General features: G+C 45.1%; 1 protein-coding gene across 4 annotated transcripts in view; it reads left to right on the top strand.

Moving 5' to 3' along the window:
- Nucleotides 1-20,665, top strand: part of DOCK7 (dedicator of cytokinesis 7) — a 224,280-nt gene that overhangs the window by 19,676 nt on the left and 183,939 nt on the right. For all 4 annotated transcript variants that reach the window (XM_004588728.4, XM_058657374.1, XM_036494308.2 and 1 more), the window contains exon 2: nt 16,109-16,214. In XM_004588728.4, coding sequence (XP_004588785.3) covers nt 16,109-16,214 — 106 coding nt within the window. The remainder of the gene's footprint in view (nt 1-16,108; nt 16,215-20,665) is intronic.

Here is a 20,665-nt window from a genome sequence, read left to right as displayed (position 1 = left end):
TGGAACATTTAGTGTGATATTTATAGGTAGATGCTGTAGGAAAGGCAGGCAAGAGACCAAGACTTCAGAAGTATTTAAGAGTGATAGTAAACTGGGTTTAGCAGCTAATTATTTGCAGTTTAGACCAGGATAATAGGAAAGAGGGGTGATGAAGTCAGTCAAGCTACTCCCTGCTGAAGAGGGGTGTTGTTCCTAGGCAAGGTCCAGAAGAGGTTCCATGGGCACTAGAGTGCAGAGGTGGAGCAGCATTTGGTTCAAGGTGATCGGTGAGGCTTCACAGATTTTCTCCTGAATGAACCTTAGGAAACAAGGGGCAATAGTTAATAAGAGACCTAAATTACTACTGGAGTGAGCAGTGGAATAAGCCATGACATGAGTGGGGATCCCCAGATATCAAGACCAGAGTTTCTGTCTGAATTGTGCAAATTATTGAGTCTGTTTAGTTAAAGGGAGGTAGAGGAGAATTATTAGTAGGATTGGAGGTAGGGTGTTTAAAGGTTAGTGTGGTAGGCTCCGACTGTTGGACCTTCCAATGAGACGAGGTAGTGGCATGGAAAGGTTTGAGGTGAGAGAGATGGTGCCAGGAGGTGTGGCCAAGAAGTTTGGCTGCAGGGGATGTGGTGAGAACTACTGTGTGTGGCTGAAGTGAGTCTGGATGAAGAGTTGAACAGAACCAGTGTCCTGGTTGGAGAGGAAGGGCGTCCGGATCCATCGACGAGTTTAGGTCAGAATGCGGGAGGCACTAGTCTGCGGGTTCTCTGAGAAGCTTGCGAATGAGAGTTAGATAAGGTAAATAGTTAGCCAAGGGAGGAGACTTTGTAGGGAACTAGTGGGTAACTAGGAAGGGTTGGCCATACATCAGCTGCAATGGGCTCAATCCAAGGGGCTTATGAGGGGTGGCCCTGATATGCATTAGGGCCCAGGGGGGAGTAAATCTACCTGCAAGAATCTGAGCTCCAAGGATAATTTTGTGAGGCGGTCCTTGATAATTCCACCTTTCCTGATGACGGGACAGTATGGTGTGGGATATGGAGTTTCCAGGTGATGTGTAAGGCCTCTGAAATCTGTTGAGTGATCTGTGAAATGAAGGCCAGCCCATTGGCAGACTGGATGGATAGAAGCAAACCAAACCTGGGAACAATGTGTTTAAGTAGGGTATCCACCACTGCTAATGTTTCCTTGGCTGTTGGGAACGCCTCCACCCAACCTGAAAAGGTGTCAGCCAGGGTAAGTAAGTAATGGGATTTTTTTGTGTGTTGAGTATATGGATGAAATCTGTTTGCCAGTCATCACCTGGTTGGTGGCCTCTGAGTTGGTGAATGGGCACTCTTGGTTTAAGTGCTCCCTGTGAGCAAATTGGGCATGAAGCATGAATTTGTCTGAGAATTCTGCGTATATTAGGGTGTGTGAATAATGGGGTAAGACACCAAAATAATGAGTCAGGTCTCTTATGTAGAGAATTGTGGATATCAGTGAGGAGGGGTAGGGCATCAGGAGAAGATAGTGTTATCTTGTCACCCCTGAAGATCCAGCCCTCTGGTCATTCTCATCCCCCTGGGTTGAGGAGGTCCTGGGTTGAGGAGGGCCCCGCACTGAGCTGCCATGCATAAAGAAAGTGAGGTCAGATGAGTGTAGAGGCCAGTTCCGCAAGCCTTCTTTAGGTAGGAGACAGGAGCTGAGGGCCTGTGGGCAAGAGTGAAAGGTTGGGGGTCGGGGGAAGTGGAAGGAGTGAGGCAGGGTTAAGGGAAGGGACTGGGAGAGGACGGTGGGTAAAGGTCTCAGGTAAGACGTGAGGTTACATTTCATCAGTAGATAACCGGAGTAGCGTGGAAAAGGGGAGGCAGGAAGTGGCACCGGGACCAAGATGAGATGTTGGAATCACACCTCACATTCCTCGCTTTTGTTTTATATAAAGGAAAAGAAGTGTTGTTCTCCTCCACGGCTTCTTCGAGCTCAGTTTGGGTGCAGTGTTCTCTTGGAGGTGGTTTCAACCTGGTGGGGGAGTAATGGAAGACTCCTAGCCCTGCAAAAGAAGCTGGTTAATGGTTTGGTTAGAAAAAATGTTACATTTAAGTGGATGACACAGGAATGGAGGGAGGAATTACTTATCAAAAGTCCTTTTGAAAAGATGGCTTGAATTCTTCCTGAAGCTCTCTGGAATATGTAGTGTCTGAGGGTTTGTTTTGATGAGGAGCTTTGGGGGGCGGGGTGCCTCTGTGGTGGTGGATGGATCATCATGGCAGGTGTTACCCTTCTGTGCAGACTCCGCATTTCAGCCATTCTTGGATGGAGTGTCCGTTTGGCTTTGGCAGGGAACTGGGATCACTTGTACTCAGCTCCAATATCCCAACCTTTTGTTGTAAGGAGGGTTAGGCTGGAACATGCATGAAAAATTGGTTAAGGTTGTTTAGTGAGACCTTGAGAAATAAACAGGATATAGAAAGAAGCAACAACATTACATATATAAGGTTGTGGGAAAGAGAAATGCTTCTGATGGTATAGTGTCTATGTTCTAATGGAGATAGTCTGGGCTGCTTTTTGTCCTGTGCTCTTTCCCTCCCTCTGCTCATGGGGACTCTGGCTGCTAACAGGAGCTAGAGTGATTGTTCTGGCCCTTCTGAGCTGAGCAGGAGCAAATAAGAGTCTGTGGTAAAGCCAGGGCTCCAGTTGACAGTGGCCTTCAAGACTACAGTGCCAGCTAGCAAAAACTGTTTCTGAGGTCACATGGGCACTGGAGCTTTAAGTGTGCAGGCACCCAGGAAAGTTCTGCTGTTATCCAAATCCAGAAGTTGGCAGGTTTGATAATTAGGTGGCTATTAAGGCTGCCCAGGTGTTATGTGAGGGCCAGGACCATCTATCTCTTCACGTGGGATACTGGAAGAGACATCCTAAAGGAAGTGTGAAACTAGGGGGAGGCATCCCATTGACTCCCATTAGCTGGCCTGAAAATAAGGCTGGTACAGAACAGAAAGTATATCTAGATGAAATATATAACTTTACCTGTGCTGTTGCTATTGCCCTAGGCTATCCTTCCACAATGATGGATGCTTTGGGAACTGGGCAGAGTGAAGGGCTGTCTGGTTGAGGCCTGACATGGTTCTGACCCAGGAATTCTCTAACCCATAGGGCAAGTTCCATTTCTATTGACCTGGCTTTTGGCAGAGCCGACAGGATTTTTTTTTTTTCGTTTTGTTTTTTTAAAGTCACTTCTATCATGGGTAGCAGGTTGCCCAATCTTCTGACTTCCCACATTGCAAGCAGGTGCTACTCGAGGGTATTCTGGCCTTGCCAGGTCTCTTTGAGAATAGGTTACTGAGGGGTTCCGGCCTTGGGGTTGGGGACAACTGCAGCTCCCTGCAGTGTGGCAGCTGTGAGGGGTGCCCCTGCCAGGCTGGACCCAATGCTGGAGACTCAAGCCAAAGACACTGCTGGAAGGCAGTGAAAGAGTCCTCAGCCTTGGACGGGCAGTGCACCAAATGGTGCCAGGCTTTGCCTGCTGTCTGCCCAGAGGCAAACTCTGGGGTTTTTAAGATATGTAGTTGCTGCTTAAGGACACCCATGAATATGGTGAGTTTTAGTGTAAATGAGAGATGAATTCTGGGTGATTCACAGTAACAGGGTCATGAAACTTTCTCTCATGCGTGGGGACTGAGACCTGGTGGTTTGGAGGGAAGTATCTATAAGATAATTTGGGTCACACTGATTCCAGCCCAATTAGGAATCCAGAGATGGGCTGTTAGCAGAGAGCATCACTGACGGCCACACACCAGTCCACACCAAAGCTATGGAAGGGGGCCTGTCTGGCAGGGCTAGGTACCATTACCTGACTGGGTGGTGGAACAGTGGACTCTTCTCATTTGGCAGAGTCAAGACACTATCCAACACGCAAGAGAACTTGGTCAGGGGGTAAAGTCTGTGGGGTTATGTGAGCCCTACCCTGTGGAAGTTACAAGTCCTGCAGGTTAACTCGCAAGCTGGGGTTGTGATGGACTAAGCTAGTGTGACCATGGCACCTGCCATCACTCACTGGTAAAGGAATCCACAACAGTCTGGGTAGGTCAAGGCAGCAGCACCCAAATATGCATCCTAAAACAGGATGTGGGGTGGGCTGGGCTGCAACTGGAAGGGGAAGAATGAGCAGGGCCAAGCAAACCTCAACTCACAAGAAAGAACAGAAATTGGGCTGGAGCACATGTCATGCCGAGTAGGCCCTTGTACCTACTGATCTGTGTGACCCAGGGATGCTAAGCCGCAGCATCTAAGGCAGGGGCCAGGACAGGTGAGGGGTTAAGCCAAGCTGAGTCAGAACAACCACTGCACGTGATCTAAGGCTGGGAACAGGCCTGGTTGGGGAGCTAAGGGGACACCCTAGCTGGGTTGAGGTTCTCACCAAGGAGCACGGAGCTGGAATAGGGGCTGCGTTCTGATCAGGATGTGGTTGTAGTCTCCCTTGGCAGTGTGGACTGGGACTGGACATACCAAACCGGGCCAGACTCCAACACCTTCTGGTGTTCTGGAGGGCCAGGGTAGATGCGGGAGGGACTAGCCTAGGTCTCAGCCCCTACTGAGCCATGTGTGAGCTGTATGTGGGTATGGACGAGCCGTGGTTGGGCTGAAACATCCAACAGCAAGAACCAGATTGGGTTGAAGGCCAGTTAGGAAGAGCCACTGTTCCTGCTAGGACAGGAGGTGAACTGAGTAGGGCTGGCTCATGGACCTCCTGGTATGCGCAAGATCTGGCATTGGGAGAGGTTTTGAAGGAGGAGCCTGGGCAACCACTCTGGCGGGACACAGACCCGGCCCGTAAGCGCAAGAAGCATGATAGGAAACAGCCCAGAACAGGCTATGGAAATTATCCCACTGGCGTACATTTAGCATGGGTTGGAGGCAGACCAGGCTGAACCCGTTCACATAACCCATTGGTGAATCCTAGCACCAGAACAGAGTGTGGGTCAAGCTAGGTTCGGTTGTGACACATACCAGTGCACATTAAGGAATACCAAGGTGAGAGGAGCTATACCAGATGTGGTTGCAGCGCCCAAACAGAACACGTGAGAACCAGGAGAAGGAGGCAAAGCCTGCAGGGGAATGTGGGCTCCACTCCTGGACACCTACTCCCATTGGAGAGCGTGAGTTGGGATGGGGGCAGATCAGATCAGGTAGGGCTGAAACATCTGTGGGCCTCATGTGAGCTAGATAAGGGAAGGGACAGGGTGGGCTGACTGTCCCAACTGGTGCAAGCAAAAATTAGAGTGGGTGAGGGATGGTTGGACTTTGTCTCAGCATCAGCTGGCAGAGGCTGGCACTGGGAGCTAATTCTGTCAAGTCCAATGCCAGAACCACCTGGAGAGTGCATAATCTGGGAGTTGGAGAGGCCTAGTAGGGAGAGAGTGGGCACTTCCCTCGTGGGTAACCACTCCCCTGGAGAGCACGAAAACCAGGACAGGGGCAGGGGTGGCTAGGCAGAAAGGCACCTGCCAGTATGTGTGTTGGCTGGATAGTGGGTTGGTTGGGTTGAACTAGGCTTCAATGCCCATTGACAAGTACAAGAGCTAAATGGCAAGTGGAACAGACTGAACAAGCCTGCGGTACATACTGGCAAGCATGGGAACCAGGGTAGTGTACAGAACTGGTGGGGGGTATAGGGAGTTGCCCCAACCAGGCTGCAGCTCCCACTGGTTTGTGTGAGGACCGAGTATGAAGTGGGTAGGATCGAGCTGGACTACAACACCCATTGGTTCAAGTGGAAGACAGGGCTAGAAACAGGACTGACCCGGCAATTGCAACGACCAGCAAGTGCATAAGCTGACTGGGGCGACGGACTGTGCCAGCCCTGTACTGGCAAACTCACACAAGAATCAGGTTTGGGATCATCTCAGATGAAGTTTCTTGGGAGATCCCTCCAACTGAACTGCTGATCTCAGAACCCCAACCATGAAGAGACTATGTCAGCCAGTGGACTCTGAATAGGTTTCATTGCAATTGAAAGGGTGAGCTTGGCAGCAATTCAAAACTGTTGAACAATCAAAACTGCTTGAGCAGGACCCTTGGAGTGCACCTCACATTGGGGATCTGGAGCTGGTGGGAGGCTGGGTGGGGCTTTTCCCTTAGTTTCTCCCTTGACCCCAGATACTTGGAAAAAACTGATAATATTAGTATGGAAACAATGGTGTTACCCACTTTCATCCTGTAACCCTTGACCCTTTGTACCCTAATCAACTAAGTAAGATTATTAAACATTAAAAAAACAGCACCAAAGTAAAGATATAAAAAAAGAGAGAGTATAGGTTACTGTATAAAGCTGCATTAATAGGCCTCCTGCTGCCTAGTTCTTCTGGGCCTCTGGTAAGATCGGCCACAGAGGTAATCTTTGGGATGTCAGCCAAGAGCATGCTCAATTCTATCCCTAAATTCCTTAATGGACTGAGCTGGAAATTTGTAATCACAGGCACATCCGGACAGTTTCAAGGTAATGCCCATGAGGAGATAGTTAGGCTCTTTGGCCTAATAAGCTAGCTATCACTTCTGTAACATGCTTTAACCTGGAAATACTGTGTAAAAGAAGTGATAAGAGCACATGGGTTTATCTCATGCTTTGGAATAATTCTATACCAGGTTATTTTGATATATAAACATTAAATCAAGTTGCAGAACAAGTTTGGCAAGTAACAGTTTTTTTTTTTTTTCCCTTTTTCTATTTTTCCTTTTTTTTCTTTTAGATGGTTGTTTATTAGCTTATCTTTTACTCTGCTCCTCCCAGCTAAGGGGTGGTGAGGTAAACAAAAGAGGAAAAAAAGTTAAAAAGGGTAGAATCCACAGCCACTGTGGCTGCAGCAGAGCTAGAGAGAGTTTAGGCAGAGGATGAGAATGGAGAAAAAACAAGGCTTAGGCTTAAGCACAGGCAATCTCTGATTGTTCGCCATTGCAGTGATGTAAGTTATGTAGTATGGAGAATTTGTAGGCCAAATAGAATCATTGACTAATTGGTTTTCAGTCAGAACCCCTTGCAGAAGAGAATTAATTGGTGTGCCTGATTTTGAGATTTTTTTTGAGCCAGCCAAGTGGCGACTCTGTAAGGTGCTTTGAAGTTTCCAGCCTAGCTGGAAGGTCCTGTACCCAAGGTGATGGGATTAACATAACCTCGGGTTTTCAGGGAGGGTAACAGCAGAGGGGAAGAGGTCACACTCACTGTCAGCTGCAAGGAATAGTAGACTACCATTAATCTGATTGAAGCATTATGGGGGGTCAGCAATGGCTGAGTCTGCAACGCTTTCTTCACAAGTAATCCAAGTTGAAGTCTGACGAGGTGAGTGTGGCAGCTCAGATCCCCAGTGGGGAGAGCAAACAGAGACCTTCAGACAGGAGTTTGAAAGAGAGAGAAAAAAGCAAGATGGCAGACAGGGTCCTGCCACATGGAGGAGAAAGGCAAGCCAGTCCATTTGCCCAGGGTTTGGCACTGGTGGGAAGGTTGGAGGCATTGCTTGGCCCAGGGGCATTGCCGGCAGAAATGGGGTGGAGAGAAACAGATTGGAAGACTGGACCTGCAGGCTAAAGGTGGAAATAAGGGGCCGGGAAAACCGCATCACAGAGGAACTCGAAGATGATGTTTGCTGCAGCGATGGCAATGAAGGATATGGGGCATTGAAGCAGGAGACTGCAGAGGGGTAAAGTGGGAACGGGTGTGAGTCCTAGAAGTTCAGGCAGTTCAGAGAATGTTATGATCAGGTGTGGATCCAAGAAACCTGTAGAAGGGTAAGGAGGTTTGGTCTTAGCCAGGAGAACTTGGGGAACAGAGCAAGAGGAACGAAGAGAGGGACGTGAATGAAGCTTCCTCTGGCTATCACATCTGGCATCCCAGACCATTTGTCCTGGCGGTGACAGAAGTTGCCCAAATCAGTGAGGCTATTAAAGTAAAAATGTGCCTTCAATTTAGCACTGCCCATCCTGTTCCAACAAAGTACCCCGTGGCTAGTCCGAATGCAAGGAAGGCATCCCCGCCTCAGAGTTCGGCCTAGGAGGAAACCTGGTTCCCGGACAGGAAGGGCAGATCAGTCAGATGTCTCTGGAAATCACTGAGGACTCCAGAGTCGAAGGATCAGTGCAGGAGAGAAGTCTCTCAGCTCGCAAAAGGTTTGAAATGGGAGACTGGGTGCGCACGACTCGGCAGTCCAAAAGAAAACAAAGGGGACTTTTCAGAACTGGAGAGGCTTGTCAAGGAAAGGGCTTACCTCCTGGTCCGTGATGGACAGAGGTCTCTGGAAGTGGCTGGAGGTGGCTGGAGGAGGTCCGAGAGGGCTGGAGTTCTGAGAGGGAGGAATCTCAACCTTGCAGGCAGGGGTTGGCTCAATGGCTCCTTTTCCTGGCCAATGCACCAAAATGTTAGATTCGGCAACCATACGTGAAGGAACACATCAGCCGAATATAGAAAAGAATATAGATGGCCTTTAATCAGAGAAATCCTGTTCATGGCAGCGAAGAGAGTGATATGGAGAAGGGGCTGCAAAGGAACAGAAAGGTGAGGGAAGTTATGTGCAGAAGTTTTTAAACCCCTCTTGACACGGAAGCTAAAGTGGGTGTCGCTTTGGTCCTTATTTGGTGAGGAATATTGACTTGTGCCTGTCATTGGTGCAGCAGTGGCTATACTGCCTCAGGGGCGTGCCGGCCTTCTGCTGTCCTTTCCAGGATTCACTCTGAGGTCAGAGTGACATACCAGATTTGAAGCAAGCTCTGCCTTCCTCCTGTAACCATGGCAACCATCATATATAATTTGTGCTTTTTGGTTAAACATTTTAGCATTGTTTTTAGCAAAGATTGGAATTAAAGATAACTATCTTTGGGGAAGATTAAATTTTTACTGTATAGATTTTTACTTAGCCCTCTTTATTTTTAAGTAGTATTTTTTTTTTGTGAAGAGGAGCAGGTGGAGTAATATTTTTATTGGAAAGGCAGATCAGAATTACAGAGAGAAGGAGAGAAGGAAAGATCTTCCATCTGCTTACCCACTCCACAGTGGCTACAATGGTGGTGGATCAGAAGCCAGAAGCTATGGGCTTCTTCCTGATCTCCCACATGGATACAGGGTCTCAAGGACTTGGGCCATCCTCTACTGCTTTCCCAGGCCGTAACCAGGGAGCTGGATGGGAAATGGAGCAGCTGGGACACAAAGTGGCACTCATTGGATCCTGGTGCTTGCAGCGTGAAGATTTACCTATTGCACCATCACTCTGGGCCCTATCCCTCTTTGTTTTTAAAGATTTATTTTATTTTCATTACAAAGTCAGATATACACAGAGGAGGAGAGACAGAGAGGAAGATCTTCCGTCTGATGATTCACTCCCCAAGCAGCTGCAATGGCTGGTCTGCGTTGATCCAAAGCCAGGAGCCAGGAACTTCCTCCAGGTCTCCCATCTGGGTGTAGGGTCCCAAGGCTTTGGGCTGTCCTCGACTGGCTGGATGGGAAGTGGAGTTGCCGGGAGGCCACCGCGCCGGGCCCTAGCCCTCTTTTTTAAAATTGTGTAGTTCAGGTCAGTGTTTATATTTCAAAAGCTGAATGTTTGAATGTTTTTCTGTAGTTTGTTTCATAAGGTAGGAGTTTTCTTTTTTTTTTTTAGTGTCAGAAATTGGGATATAGTGAAATTCTGTGTACGACGGTATTGGAAACAGTCAAATTGGCTTGCTGCGGTGCTTTTTAAATATTTGATTGAAATGTTATTCCAAAATAGTTCCAGTTGGATTTCTTGAGACATACATCTTTTTTATTCCACTGCTCACCCAGAAAAGGAACTGTGTCTTAAATGTTAGTGTACAAGTATACAAGATCTCAATTTTTTAAAAAAATCATACATTAGCTTCACCTATTCAAAAAAATCTTTTATCTGCGTGGCACAGAGTACAATTGAGATTCAGACCGAGAGAGGGAGCATTCTTGTCCGCTGGTTCCTTCCCCACACGTCCACAATAAACCCTGACTGGTGTCAAATTACTTTAGGTCTCCTACAAGGGTGGTAGGAACTGAAGCATTTGTGCTGTCTGTGTTACTTCCCAGAGTTTGCATTAGGAAAAAGCTGCTTTCAGAAGTGGGAGCTAGGGCCCGGCACCAAGGCCTAGCACTTTAAGTCCTCATCTTAGGCACTGGTTCTAACCCCGGCAGCCCTGCTTCCCATCCAGATGGCTGCCTGTGGCCTGGGAAAGCAATTGAGGACAGCCCAATACCTTGGGACCCTGCACTTACGAAGGAGACCCGGAAGAGGCTCCAGGCTCCTGGCTTTGGATCGGCACAGCACTGGCTGTTGTTACTTGGAGAGTGAATCATCGGATGGAAGATCTTCCTCTCTGTCTCTCCTTCTCTCTGTACATTAAAAAATAAAATAAAATAAATCTTTAAAAAGAAAGTGGAAGCTGGATATTGAGCCCAGGCACTCTCCAATAAGGCGTGGATACCTTAACTCTAGGCTAGATGCCTTTCCCCACACTTATTTTTTAATTCAGTTGTCTGTAATTTTTTTTTAATCCCCACATTCAGGAAGACTATTTTTGTTCTTTTGCTTTACATACCAATCTGCATGTTTTTGTTTTATTGTATTGTTAGTGGTTACTGTGGTACAATCCTCTGTGTTTCTCACTGATTTCTTTAAATTTTTTTTTTGTTTTGTTTATTTGAAAGGTAGAGTTACAAAGGAGGGGTAGAGAGAAATAGAGACATCTTTCATCTGTTGGTTCACTTCCCAAATGGGCGTAACAGCCAGAGCTGGGCTGGTCTGAAGCCAGTGGCTAGGAACCAGGAGCTTCTCCCAGGTCTCCAGTGTAGCTGCAAGGGTGCAAGCAAGCGCGTTATCTTACGCTGTTTTCCCAGGTGCATTAGCAGGGAACTTGATTTAAAGTGGAGCAGCTGGAACTTGAACTAGTGCCCATAATTGTATGCTGGCGCTGCAGGCAGTGTCTTTATCCACTATACCACAGGACCTGCCCCTCCTAATGGTTTTAATAAAGGCTAACTTATGAATGACACAAAGATAGTGCCAGATAGCACCTCAGGTCTGAGCTTTATCTAGCCACCCAATAAAGATAGGAGACAAATCATAATGGTGGTGGTGGGTGTTATAATGTTCTGATTAATATGCTAGTAGATACACAGGTGTTTTCACTGAGTGTCTTTAACTGGCTTCATAAGTTAGGTTTTAGAAGATTGAGAAATCGCAAATATGAACAATAGTTAGAACAATTTTCCAAAGAAACTTGCTTCTATGGGAACAATATCTCATCAATAGAGACCCTTCGTGGATCTCCAGGGCAGCCCTTAGCTTCAGGAATAGATAACAAAAATAGGAGGGTTTTGTTAAAGAAAGTGGTAAACAGCTTGCCACTCAAAGAGAGATCAGGCCCCTGCATTGTTTTGGAACCCTTTGTGGGCTTGATAAATGGATAATATCTAGTTGCAGTAGTCATCTTATTTCTGAAAAGGAGACAGCAACTTCTAGGACTTGGGAATCCAACTCTTTTTTTTTCTTCCTTATGTGGTCACTTTTTATGTAGGTTGTCATTGCAGTTATAAGTTTCAAGGGGTGTGTGTAGGGAGATGTCTTTTGCTATGGTAATACATTATAATAAGGAATAGTGTGGATTCGGGCTTCCTTGAGCTTAGGTTAGACAGCATCTTCCATCTAGCTGATCTGAATCAGTTCCTTTGCCCTTTATCTTTTTTTCTGCCACTTCCTGGTGGTTAGAGCTGGGGCTTTTCTCATAGTTCATAAGGAAGCCTTAGGACTGTATTGATCTCAGTTCAAACCCAAACTCAATCTTTCAGAAGCTTGGGCAATTTATTTGATTTTTGATATTTATCTATAAATTCGTGTTTTTTGCCTTGGTTATAAAATAGTATAATGTATTTCTGTGGAATATTTGGAAATACTGAGGTAGGCATTTGGTGTGGTGGTTATAGAACCACCATGACTTCCAGATTTCGTATCTGAGTGCTCAGTTTGAGTCCCGGCTCTTCCTCTCCTGATCCAGCTTCCTGCACACTCCTCAAGGTAACACAGATGAAGGCAAGAATTCAAGTAAACTTATGTGGGAGACCCAGATTAAGTTCCGGGTTCCTGACTCTGGCTTGATCCAACCCTGGCTGTTGTGGCCAAAACCAGCGGATCAAAGCTCTCTCTTGTTCTTCTTTTTTTCATTCATTCATTCTTTCTTTCTTTCCTTCCATCCGTTCATCAATCCATCCGTCTCTTTTTCCCATCCTTCTCCTCCCTCCTTCCTTCACTAAGCCTTTCAACTAAAATGAAAATAAGTAAATAGACATTTGAAAAAGAGAACTTGGAAATATAGAAGGCCCAAAAGAGAATAAAAAAATCACCCAGAATTCTTCGTCTAAACAAAATCTTTTGTCCTTGCAGTTCGGTAATCTTTGCAAAACCTAGAAATAGCCTAGAGGCTTTGCCAGAAGGGACTGGTTAACTATGGGTGTGTTCTGGGCCTGGCACAATAACCTAGTGGCTGAAGTCCTCACTTTGCATGCTCTGGAATCCCATATAGTGCCAGTTTGTATCCCAGCTGCTGCACTTCCCTTTCTGCTCCCTGCTTGTGGCCTGGGAAAGCAGTGGAGGACAGCCCAGAGCCTTGGCACCCTGCACCTGCATGGGATATGCTCCTTGCTCCTGGCTTTAGATCAGCTCAGCTCCTGCCGTTGTTGCCACTTGGGTAATGAACCAGCAGATGGAAGATTTTTCTCTTTGTCTCACCTTCTCTGTGTACATCTGACTTTCCAATAAAAAAAATCTGTAAAAAAATTATACATATACACACACATGTAAGCATATGAGTGTGTTCTAATTTATTTCTGCCAAGGACTCCTGTAACAGATCAAAGGAGCTGTAGTTAAGAGTGGAGTCTCACCCCATCTTCCTGCTGATGCAGACCCTGGGAGGCAGCAGTGATAACTCAGATGATGGGGCTCCTGTCACCCTTGTGGGAAATCTAGATTGAGTTCCTGGCCTCTGTACTCCTGACTTCCGCCTCCCTCCCTGCTTTGAGGGCAGCATTTGAGGAGTGAGCCAGCAAATTGAGGCGTGTATGCTTCTCAAATACATAAAGCATCAAAAAAGGGGGGCAGGTAGAGTCTTTGTGTTCAGCTCTGGCACCCAGAATCTGACAATAAGAAGTAGCTCAGGCTATTAGGGATAGAGCAGAGTATGTAAGAAAGACCCTCCCTGTTGAAGTGGCAGAAGCATGCATATGAGCCACGAAGGTGGATTCCTTTTACTTATCACCTAAGATGCTTGGCATGGGCCCAGGAAGGAGAAGGTCCCAGAGCCAGGAGGAAGCCTCTACGTGGGTATCCTTGTCCTCATCTCTTACTGAGTTCAGCTGCAGTTAAACTCAGCCGACAGATGTACTTGTTTTGGACCACACCATGACTTTAAAAAAAAATCATTGAACTAGTTACCAGCTTCTAAAAATTGATACGTTTCACATGAAATTCATTTTTTCCAGTGTTCTCCAAATGGCCAGAGCCAGCCACATCAAGCCCTTTCATCTCGCACTGTCTCTATCCATGTGCTTGTCTGGTTCTGGTAAGCTTTGCAGTTTGCCACAGTGCCTCAGAGACTCAAATCATTCTGAATTTACCACATGGTGTTGAGAAGATTTTCGGGATATAAGAGGGGTCTGAAAAACTTTCATACAGAGTGGGTGATGTGAGACACCAATGTATGACTTCAAAAAATTTTAATTCAAATTCTTTTTCTCTTCTTTAAGTACAATTTTAATTTATTTGAAAGGAGGGGAAAGAGACACAAATCTTCCCTCTGCTGGTTTAGGCCTCAAACCTGGAGCCTCTGGGGCAGGATTCAGCCAGCGACAGGAGCCTGGGCCTCTGTCGGGATCTCTCCAGTGAGTGGCAGAGACCCACATACTTTGATCATCTTCTGCATCTTTGCAGAATGCATCTTCCTAGCATGCCCTGGGATTCTGCCCCCACATGGGAGGCCTCGAAGAAGCTCCTGGCACCTGACCTTGGATTAGCTCAGCTCTGGCTGTTGCAGCAACTTGGGTAATGAACCAGCAGATGGAAGATCTTTCTGTCTCTTCTTCTCTCTGTAAATCTGGCTTTCCAATAAAAAAAAGCAAATTAGAAAAAGTCTACCAGAATTTGAGTATACATATTTTTAAAAATGATTTATTTATTTTGGGACCAGTGCTGTGACTTAACAGGTTAGTCATCTGCAAACACTGGCATCCCATAGATACCAGTTTGTGTCTCGGCTGCTCCACTTCCAATCCGGCTTCCTGCTTAATTAACTGGAAAAGTGGCAGAGGATGACTCAGGTCCTTGGGCCCTTGCATTCGCATAAGAGACCTGGAGGAAGCTCCTGGCTCCTCTGCTTGACTGGTCTCAGCTCTAGCCTTTGAGGCCATTTGGGGAGTGAATCAACAGGTGGAAGATCTCTCTTCCTCTGTCTTTCCTTCTTTCTGTAAATCTACCTTTATCACTTACTGAATATTATAGTTTATTTTGGTAATTGAACAACACTTTTGAAATCTTGAAACATCCAAACTGTAATTCTGGTAAATAAAGATTTGATTATTAAGTGCTGGTAATGATTTTGTGGTTTAATTCGTTTGCCAGTAAGTTCGGTAATGCTATACATTTCACAGGACTAAACATTCACCTGTTTTAAATGCCATATGTTAAATATTTTAGAAAAAACAAATGCAACCACTGCCTCTGTTTTTATAGAACATATGTGACATAGAAAAAAATAACTAGGGAGGAAGACATTTCAAGTTATGATAAATGTGTTAGGAGTTTTAAAGAAGATTGGTATTATTTTTAGCTGTCATGAGCCAGGAAACTTGCATGAAGATTCTGGTGTTTGAGTCTTACCTTTAAAACTAGTTAAGAATTGGGTTGATAGATGTGGGAAGGAAATAACATCCCTGGAAGCAGCTTTGATTCATTGACAGAAATTTGGGGAAGGACATGTAAGGCTAGAGAGTAAATTAAGGTCACATTATAGACAGCTATTAACGTCATGATACAAGGATTTTCTGCTGGTTAAGCAAAAACAGGGTATAGTTTTCTGGGATATGAATGAGGAGTTATTAATGCTAGAAATAAAAGGGGTGTTTTTGAATAAAATTTCATTTATATTTTAAATAGGAGAAGTAAAGAGGGGGAGATAGGGAGAGGGTGAGGAGAGAGAAAACAGATCTTCCATCTACTGGTTACTCTACCAAATGTCTGTAACAGTACGATCTGGGCCAGGCCAAACCTGGGAGCTCAGGAATCCATCTGGGTCTCCCAGGTGGGTGGCAGGGACCCAAGTACCTGGCATGACCTGTTGACTCCAAGGGTGCATCTAGCAGAAAGCTGGACTAGCTGGAATACAGGTGTCTCTAATTGCTGTGACAAATGTCTATCCTCTAATTCTTGTGTCTTGATTTGTTTGTGAATTATTTTAGAATTAATGTATTTTAAACCCTGTATATTTTACTTTTTTTTATGAAAGTTGATTTATTTGTTTGAAAGGTTTGAAAGGATGAGAGACTGAGATTGACAGAAAATGAGAAAGAGACCTGCTATTTGCTACATTACTCCTAAAATGGCTGCAGCTGGGACTGGGCCAGGCTCTAACAGGAGCCATGTAGGTATCAGGGGCCTAAGGACTTGGGCTGACTCCTGCTTTTCCAACATATTAGCAGGAAGTTGGATGGGAATTGGAACAGCCAGAACTTGAGTTAGTGCTGATATGGAATGTGGGTGTTGCAGGAAACGGCTTCACCTGCTGTAATGCCAGCTGTATGTATGCATGTTTTAATGTATACGTCTTTTTGTAGTTCCTAGTTCTTTCATAGGTTATAGTATATCCCTGCATTATCATATCAAGAAACACCTTATATAACTTAGCTGTTGATAGTAGCTTTCAGCATTGTAGAGATACTCTAGTGCAATTATAAGCTTGAAAAATTTTCTTGAGGTATTTTATGAAATTATGGCCTTAATGATATACTGAGATTTTGTTCTTTAAATCAGCCTTTAATTCAAGTATATGTATTCAATTTAAGGAATTAAAATATATAAGTAATGTGTTTGCTTTCTTTGTTACAGAACGGTGGCAGCTGAAGTTAGGAAGCAGATCTCTGGGCAGTACAGCGGTTCTCCCCAATTGCTCAAAAACCTCAACATTGTCAGCAATATATCCCATCACACCGCAGTAAGTAGCACATTTTAAGTACACTTCTGACGAGGGCATGATGGAAAGGTAGAAAGATAGGAGTCAGCAGGTAGGTTCCATCAGTAGTCTCATGTCTTACTTGGTGTTACCTCACAGTGTCTTGAAGTCCGAGTTGGGAGAGGGTGTTATGGGATATTAGATAAGTGGTTTCCTAGTCAACTTTGAAACTTTACTTTCAGAATTTAATGAAATTTGGGATTTTTACATTTAGAAGTCCTTATTATGTGAAAATGTAGGAATGTATTCTAGAAATGGGCACTGAAACAGATATTCAGTAATTATGTGGGTTAACTTACTTTGTTCCCTTTAGTAGAAATGAATATGTATTTTTAAAAATATTTAATTATTTCCTTGAGAGGTCTAGTTACAGAGAGGGAAGAAAGGAAAGAGACAGAAGGAGCGAGTGGTCTTCCATCCACTGGTTCATTCCCCACATGGCTACAATGACCGCTCCAAAGCTTGGAGCAACGAGTTGCATTTGGATTTCCCATGTGGTAACAGGACTTAAGTATTTGAGCCATCTTCCACTGTTTTTTGCAGGCCATTAGCAGAAAGCTTGTATTGGAAGTGGAGCAGATGGTGCTCAAACTGGTACCCAGAGGGATGCTAGTGTAGCTGGTGGCAGTTTTATCTTCCATGCCATAATCCTGGCCTCAGGTTTATGTATTTATTGAGCCATTGCTGTAAGTTAGATACTGTTCAGAGACATAGCTATTCTATTTTTAAAAAGATATTCGTTAATTTATTTGAAAGGCCAAGTTATGGAAAGAGAGATCTGCCATCTACTGGTTCACTCCCTAAGTCACCACAATGACCTGGGCTGGGCCAGGCTGAAGGGACCAGGAACTTCATCCTGGCTTTCCTACATCGGTTGCAGGGGAATAAGCACCAAGGCTACTTTTCGCTGATTCCCAGGCATATTAGCAGGGAGCTGAGTGGGAAATAGAATAGTGGAGACTTGAACTGGCAGTTGTATAGTAAGTATACTGGTGTCACCAGTGATGGCTTTACCTGCTATGCCACATGCTGGCCCGGTAAGTTTTATATTAGTGATTATTTTTGATGAAAACTCATTAACCGTATTAGTTATAGGAATAAAAGCCTACTGTTTTGTGGCACACCAGTGTAGTGGATCAAATTGCTGCTTGGAATGCCTGCATCGCATGTCAGAGTACCTGGGTCTTGTTGTAGTTATGTCACTTCCAGTGCAGCTTCCTGCTGGTGCACATCAGGGAGGCAGCAGATAATGGCTCAAGTGCCAGGCTCCTTGACACCTACATGGGAGACTTGGATGTATTTCCAGACACCTGGCTTCAGCCTGGCCCAGCCTTGACTGTTGTGAGCAGTTGGGGGAGAGATGGAAAAATCTGTGTCTCACTTAAGCTTTCTGTCTCTGTCACTCTGCCTTTCAAATAAATAAACATAAATAAACTTTAAAAAATTACCAGTTACTGACTACAGACAGCAAACCAGGAAATCAGCAGTTTGACTTGTAATGATATGCTTATAATGCTTTAAAATTTTTTAAAAAAACATGAATTTTTTTTTTTAAATAGCAATGGCATGCTCATTGGAGACATTTTAGTATAGATAGATTTTTTGACAATTTTAGTATACATGGATACTGAGGCTCAATATACTCTCAATATACTGAGCTTTTCTAGTATTCTGTATAATGGGTTATATTTCATTTGCTTTAAGCTCATAATCAGACTCTATATTTAGTAATTAAGAATAATACAGCCCCTATATGATCTTAGTATTATGGTTTCTACTCTGAAAACACTATTTCCTTCCTCATTTTTTATTCTGATACCGTGGACCCAAAATCCATGAGTCCATGAACTTTTATACTGTCTGTTTCCCCTTAATGTCCTGTTTTCTCTCCTTACCAAATGAATTTGTAGATTAAAATTACTGTCTTGCCTATACTCCTGGCTTCCTTAACCTGTCACATCATTATACCTCTTGAACAACTTACTACTCTTTAAATTTGTGTCTCTGCAGCTAATGTGACTGGAGTAAAATACATAATCATATTGATTGGTCTTCAGTTTAAATTTATGACCACAAACTCATGAAGGTTTTAGTATAATGTTGCCAGACACATATTCAATTTTTCCAAAGCTTTCATTCTCCAGTTGTTTTAGTTGATTTATTTCAACCCTCCTAGTATTCCTTTAAATCTTAATAATTTTTCATCTTCATTATTAGAATGACTTTGCTCCCAGAGATTTGAAGCAATCGTAAGACAACTTCAGAATACCCTCACCATGTATCCAATCCACTTGCTGTTTGCACATACGTAGTTCACCTCATTAGTTACCCTCCATTTACTGGTTCACTGGGTTTCAGCTTTCTCCAATTTCTCCATTTTAGTGTTTTTAGTAATTTTTGCTTTTTTTCCCCCTATCATTTCCCCCCTGTTTTCTGTGTCTTTATCTATTTGGATATCCTTTACTTTTCCCAATTTTTTAAAAAAATTGAGTTTTGTTCTACTTTTTCCTTTATTCTCTAAATCCTAACATTTCCAATGTTTTTTATTGAAAGATCTACAGAGAGAAGGAGAAACAGAGAGAAGGATCCTGCATCCATTGATTCATTCCCCAAGTGGCTATAATGGCTCGAGCTGAGCCAGTCCAAAGCCAGGAGCCAGGAGTGTCTTTTTGGGTCTCCCACATGGGTGCAGGGTCGCAAGGTTTTTGGGCCGTCTTTGCTTTGCTAGACCACAAGCAGGGAGCTGGATGGGAAGTGGATCAGCTGTTGGGACATGGACCAGCCCCTGTACGGGATCTCAGTGGTTTCAAGACGAGGATTAAGCCACTAGACAATTGTGCCGGGCCCTCTTTTTCATATTTTTTAATTTTATTTTTTAATATTGTTTACATTAGTTGAGGGGATGCACATTCATGTAGGCCTCTGCGTGGGGAAGGTTGAGTATAGAGGAAGGTGGGTGGGACAAGTATTTCAGTTATTTTGCTTTTTTCCTTCTGAGCCCTCTGTGGAAGAGGGGAGGGGGCTTCCATCGAGACCCTGTTGTGGGGAAGAATATTCTGAGGTTGTTACTTGAGTGGTTTTGGTAGATCAAAGACATTTTAAACTTTGTGTACCAGGGTTGAGAAAAATCCTTCTAATCTGACCCAGTCCACCTTAGTGCATCCATAGACCCAGAAACATGCTTAGAGCTTGGTCAGGAGAATGGTCTAATCTGTTCTGCTCTCCATCCTCTGATGAGGCACACAGCATCCTCTGCCAGCCCACATGAGTTGGCTGTCATGTTACCCATGTGCATCTGGGCATGCTCTCCACTGAATAGGTATCAAACAACTGAAGAGGCCCAGTCCCAAAGCATGCAGTCTAAATTTGGACCACATGTATTATGATTTTTCCTGTGTCTGGGGTTTGAGTCCAGTGGTCTATTTTGGGAGTGCCCGAAGAAACCTCTGCTGGGGTGACCTCAGACTTGACTCTCATGTGCTGCATGAATACAACCTGTGATGCATGAGTAAAGGATTCAGTTCAATCTATTCATCAGGCATTGCATATACGGTGGGTGCAGCTGTGTGCTCAGTTCTGCCGCCAGTCTTAGCTTTCATACAGACTTATGGGTGCTGCTGCCTAGCCCACCTCAGGCCCCCACAGGTTTGGTCCTCATGCATACCAGCGGGTATGCAGCCTAGTTGAGGTGACCCTGAATAAGCTCTACCAGGTCTATCTCCAGACCTGGTTTTTGCAGTGCTGAGTGTGCTGTATCCTAACTCAGTCTGTTCTGCATCCATTTCAGCTGCTATGCACACCCATGCATGCTGCAGCCTAGCTTAGCCCACATATATAGCGACAAGGGTAGCTGCCTTGACCAGCCTGGCCTTCTCCAGCCCTGGCTTTTGTGCTCATCATCAGGAGTTACAAACTTACAGGGATATGCTCAAGGTTCTCCTACAAGGCCTGCTCCTGGTCCCAGATCCTGTTTGCTAGGAGTACTATGGTTCAGCCTGACATGACGCACACCCAGTCCTGGCACCTGCCAGTGAGCATGGCAGCATGCTGGCTGACATGTGCTGTAGCCCTGCCTGAACTGGTTTGCTCCCAGTCCCAGCTCTCATGTTCACCAGTGGAAACAGCAGCCTAGCAAGGGAATCCATGAAGTTCCTCTATTAGACCTACTCCCAGCTCTGGGTCTTGTGCATGCTGGTTGATGCTGCAGCCATGTTTGGCCTGGCCTGCTGGTGAATGCTGTAGCCTAATCTGACATGGTCCACCCCCATCTGCCAGCAAGTGCTGCACCTGGCTCAACCTGACCCACCTCCCTGTCCCAGCTGTCACCAGCAGATGCAGCAACCTAGCTCAGCCAGGCCAACCTCTAGTCCTGGTACTCATATGAACTGGTAGATGTTGTGGCCAAACCATGCCTGGCGTGCATCTCTCCTGGC

Source organism: Ochotona princeps, chromosome 2 (genome assembly GCF_030435755.1).
Source record: "Ochotona princeps isolate mOchPri1 chromosome 2, mOchPri1.hap1, whole genome shotgun sequence".
Lineage (NCBI taxonomy): Eukaryota > Metazoa > Chordata > Mammalia > Lagomorpha > Ochotonidae > Ochotona > Ochotona princeps.
Note: the sequence above shows the minus strand (reverse complement) of the source record. Positions and strands in the feature narration are given on the sequence as shown.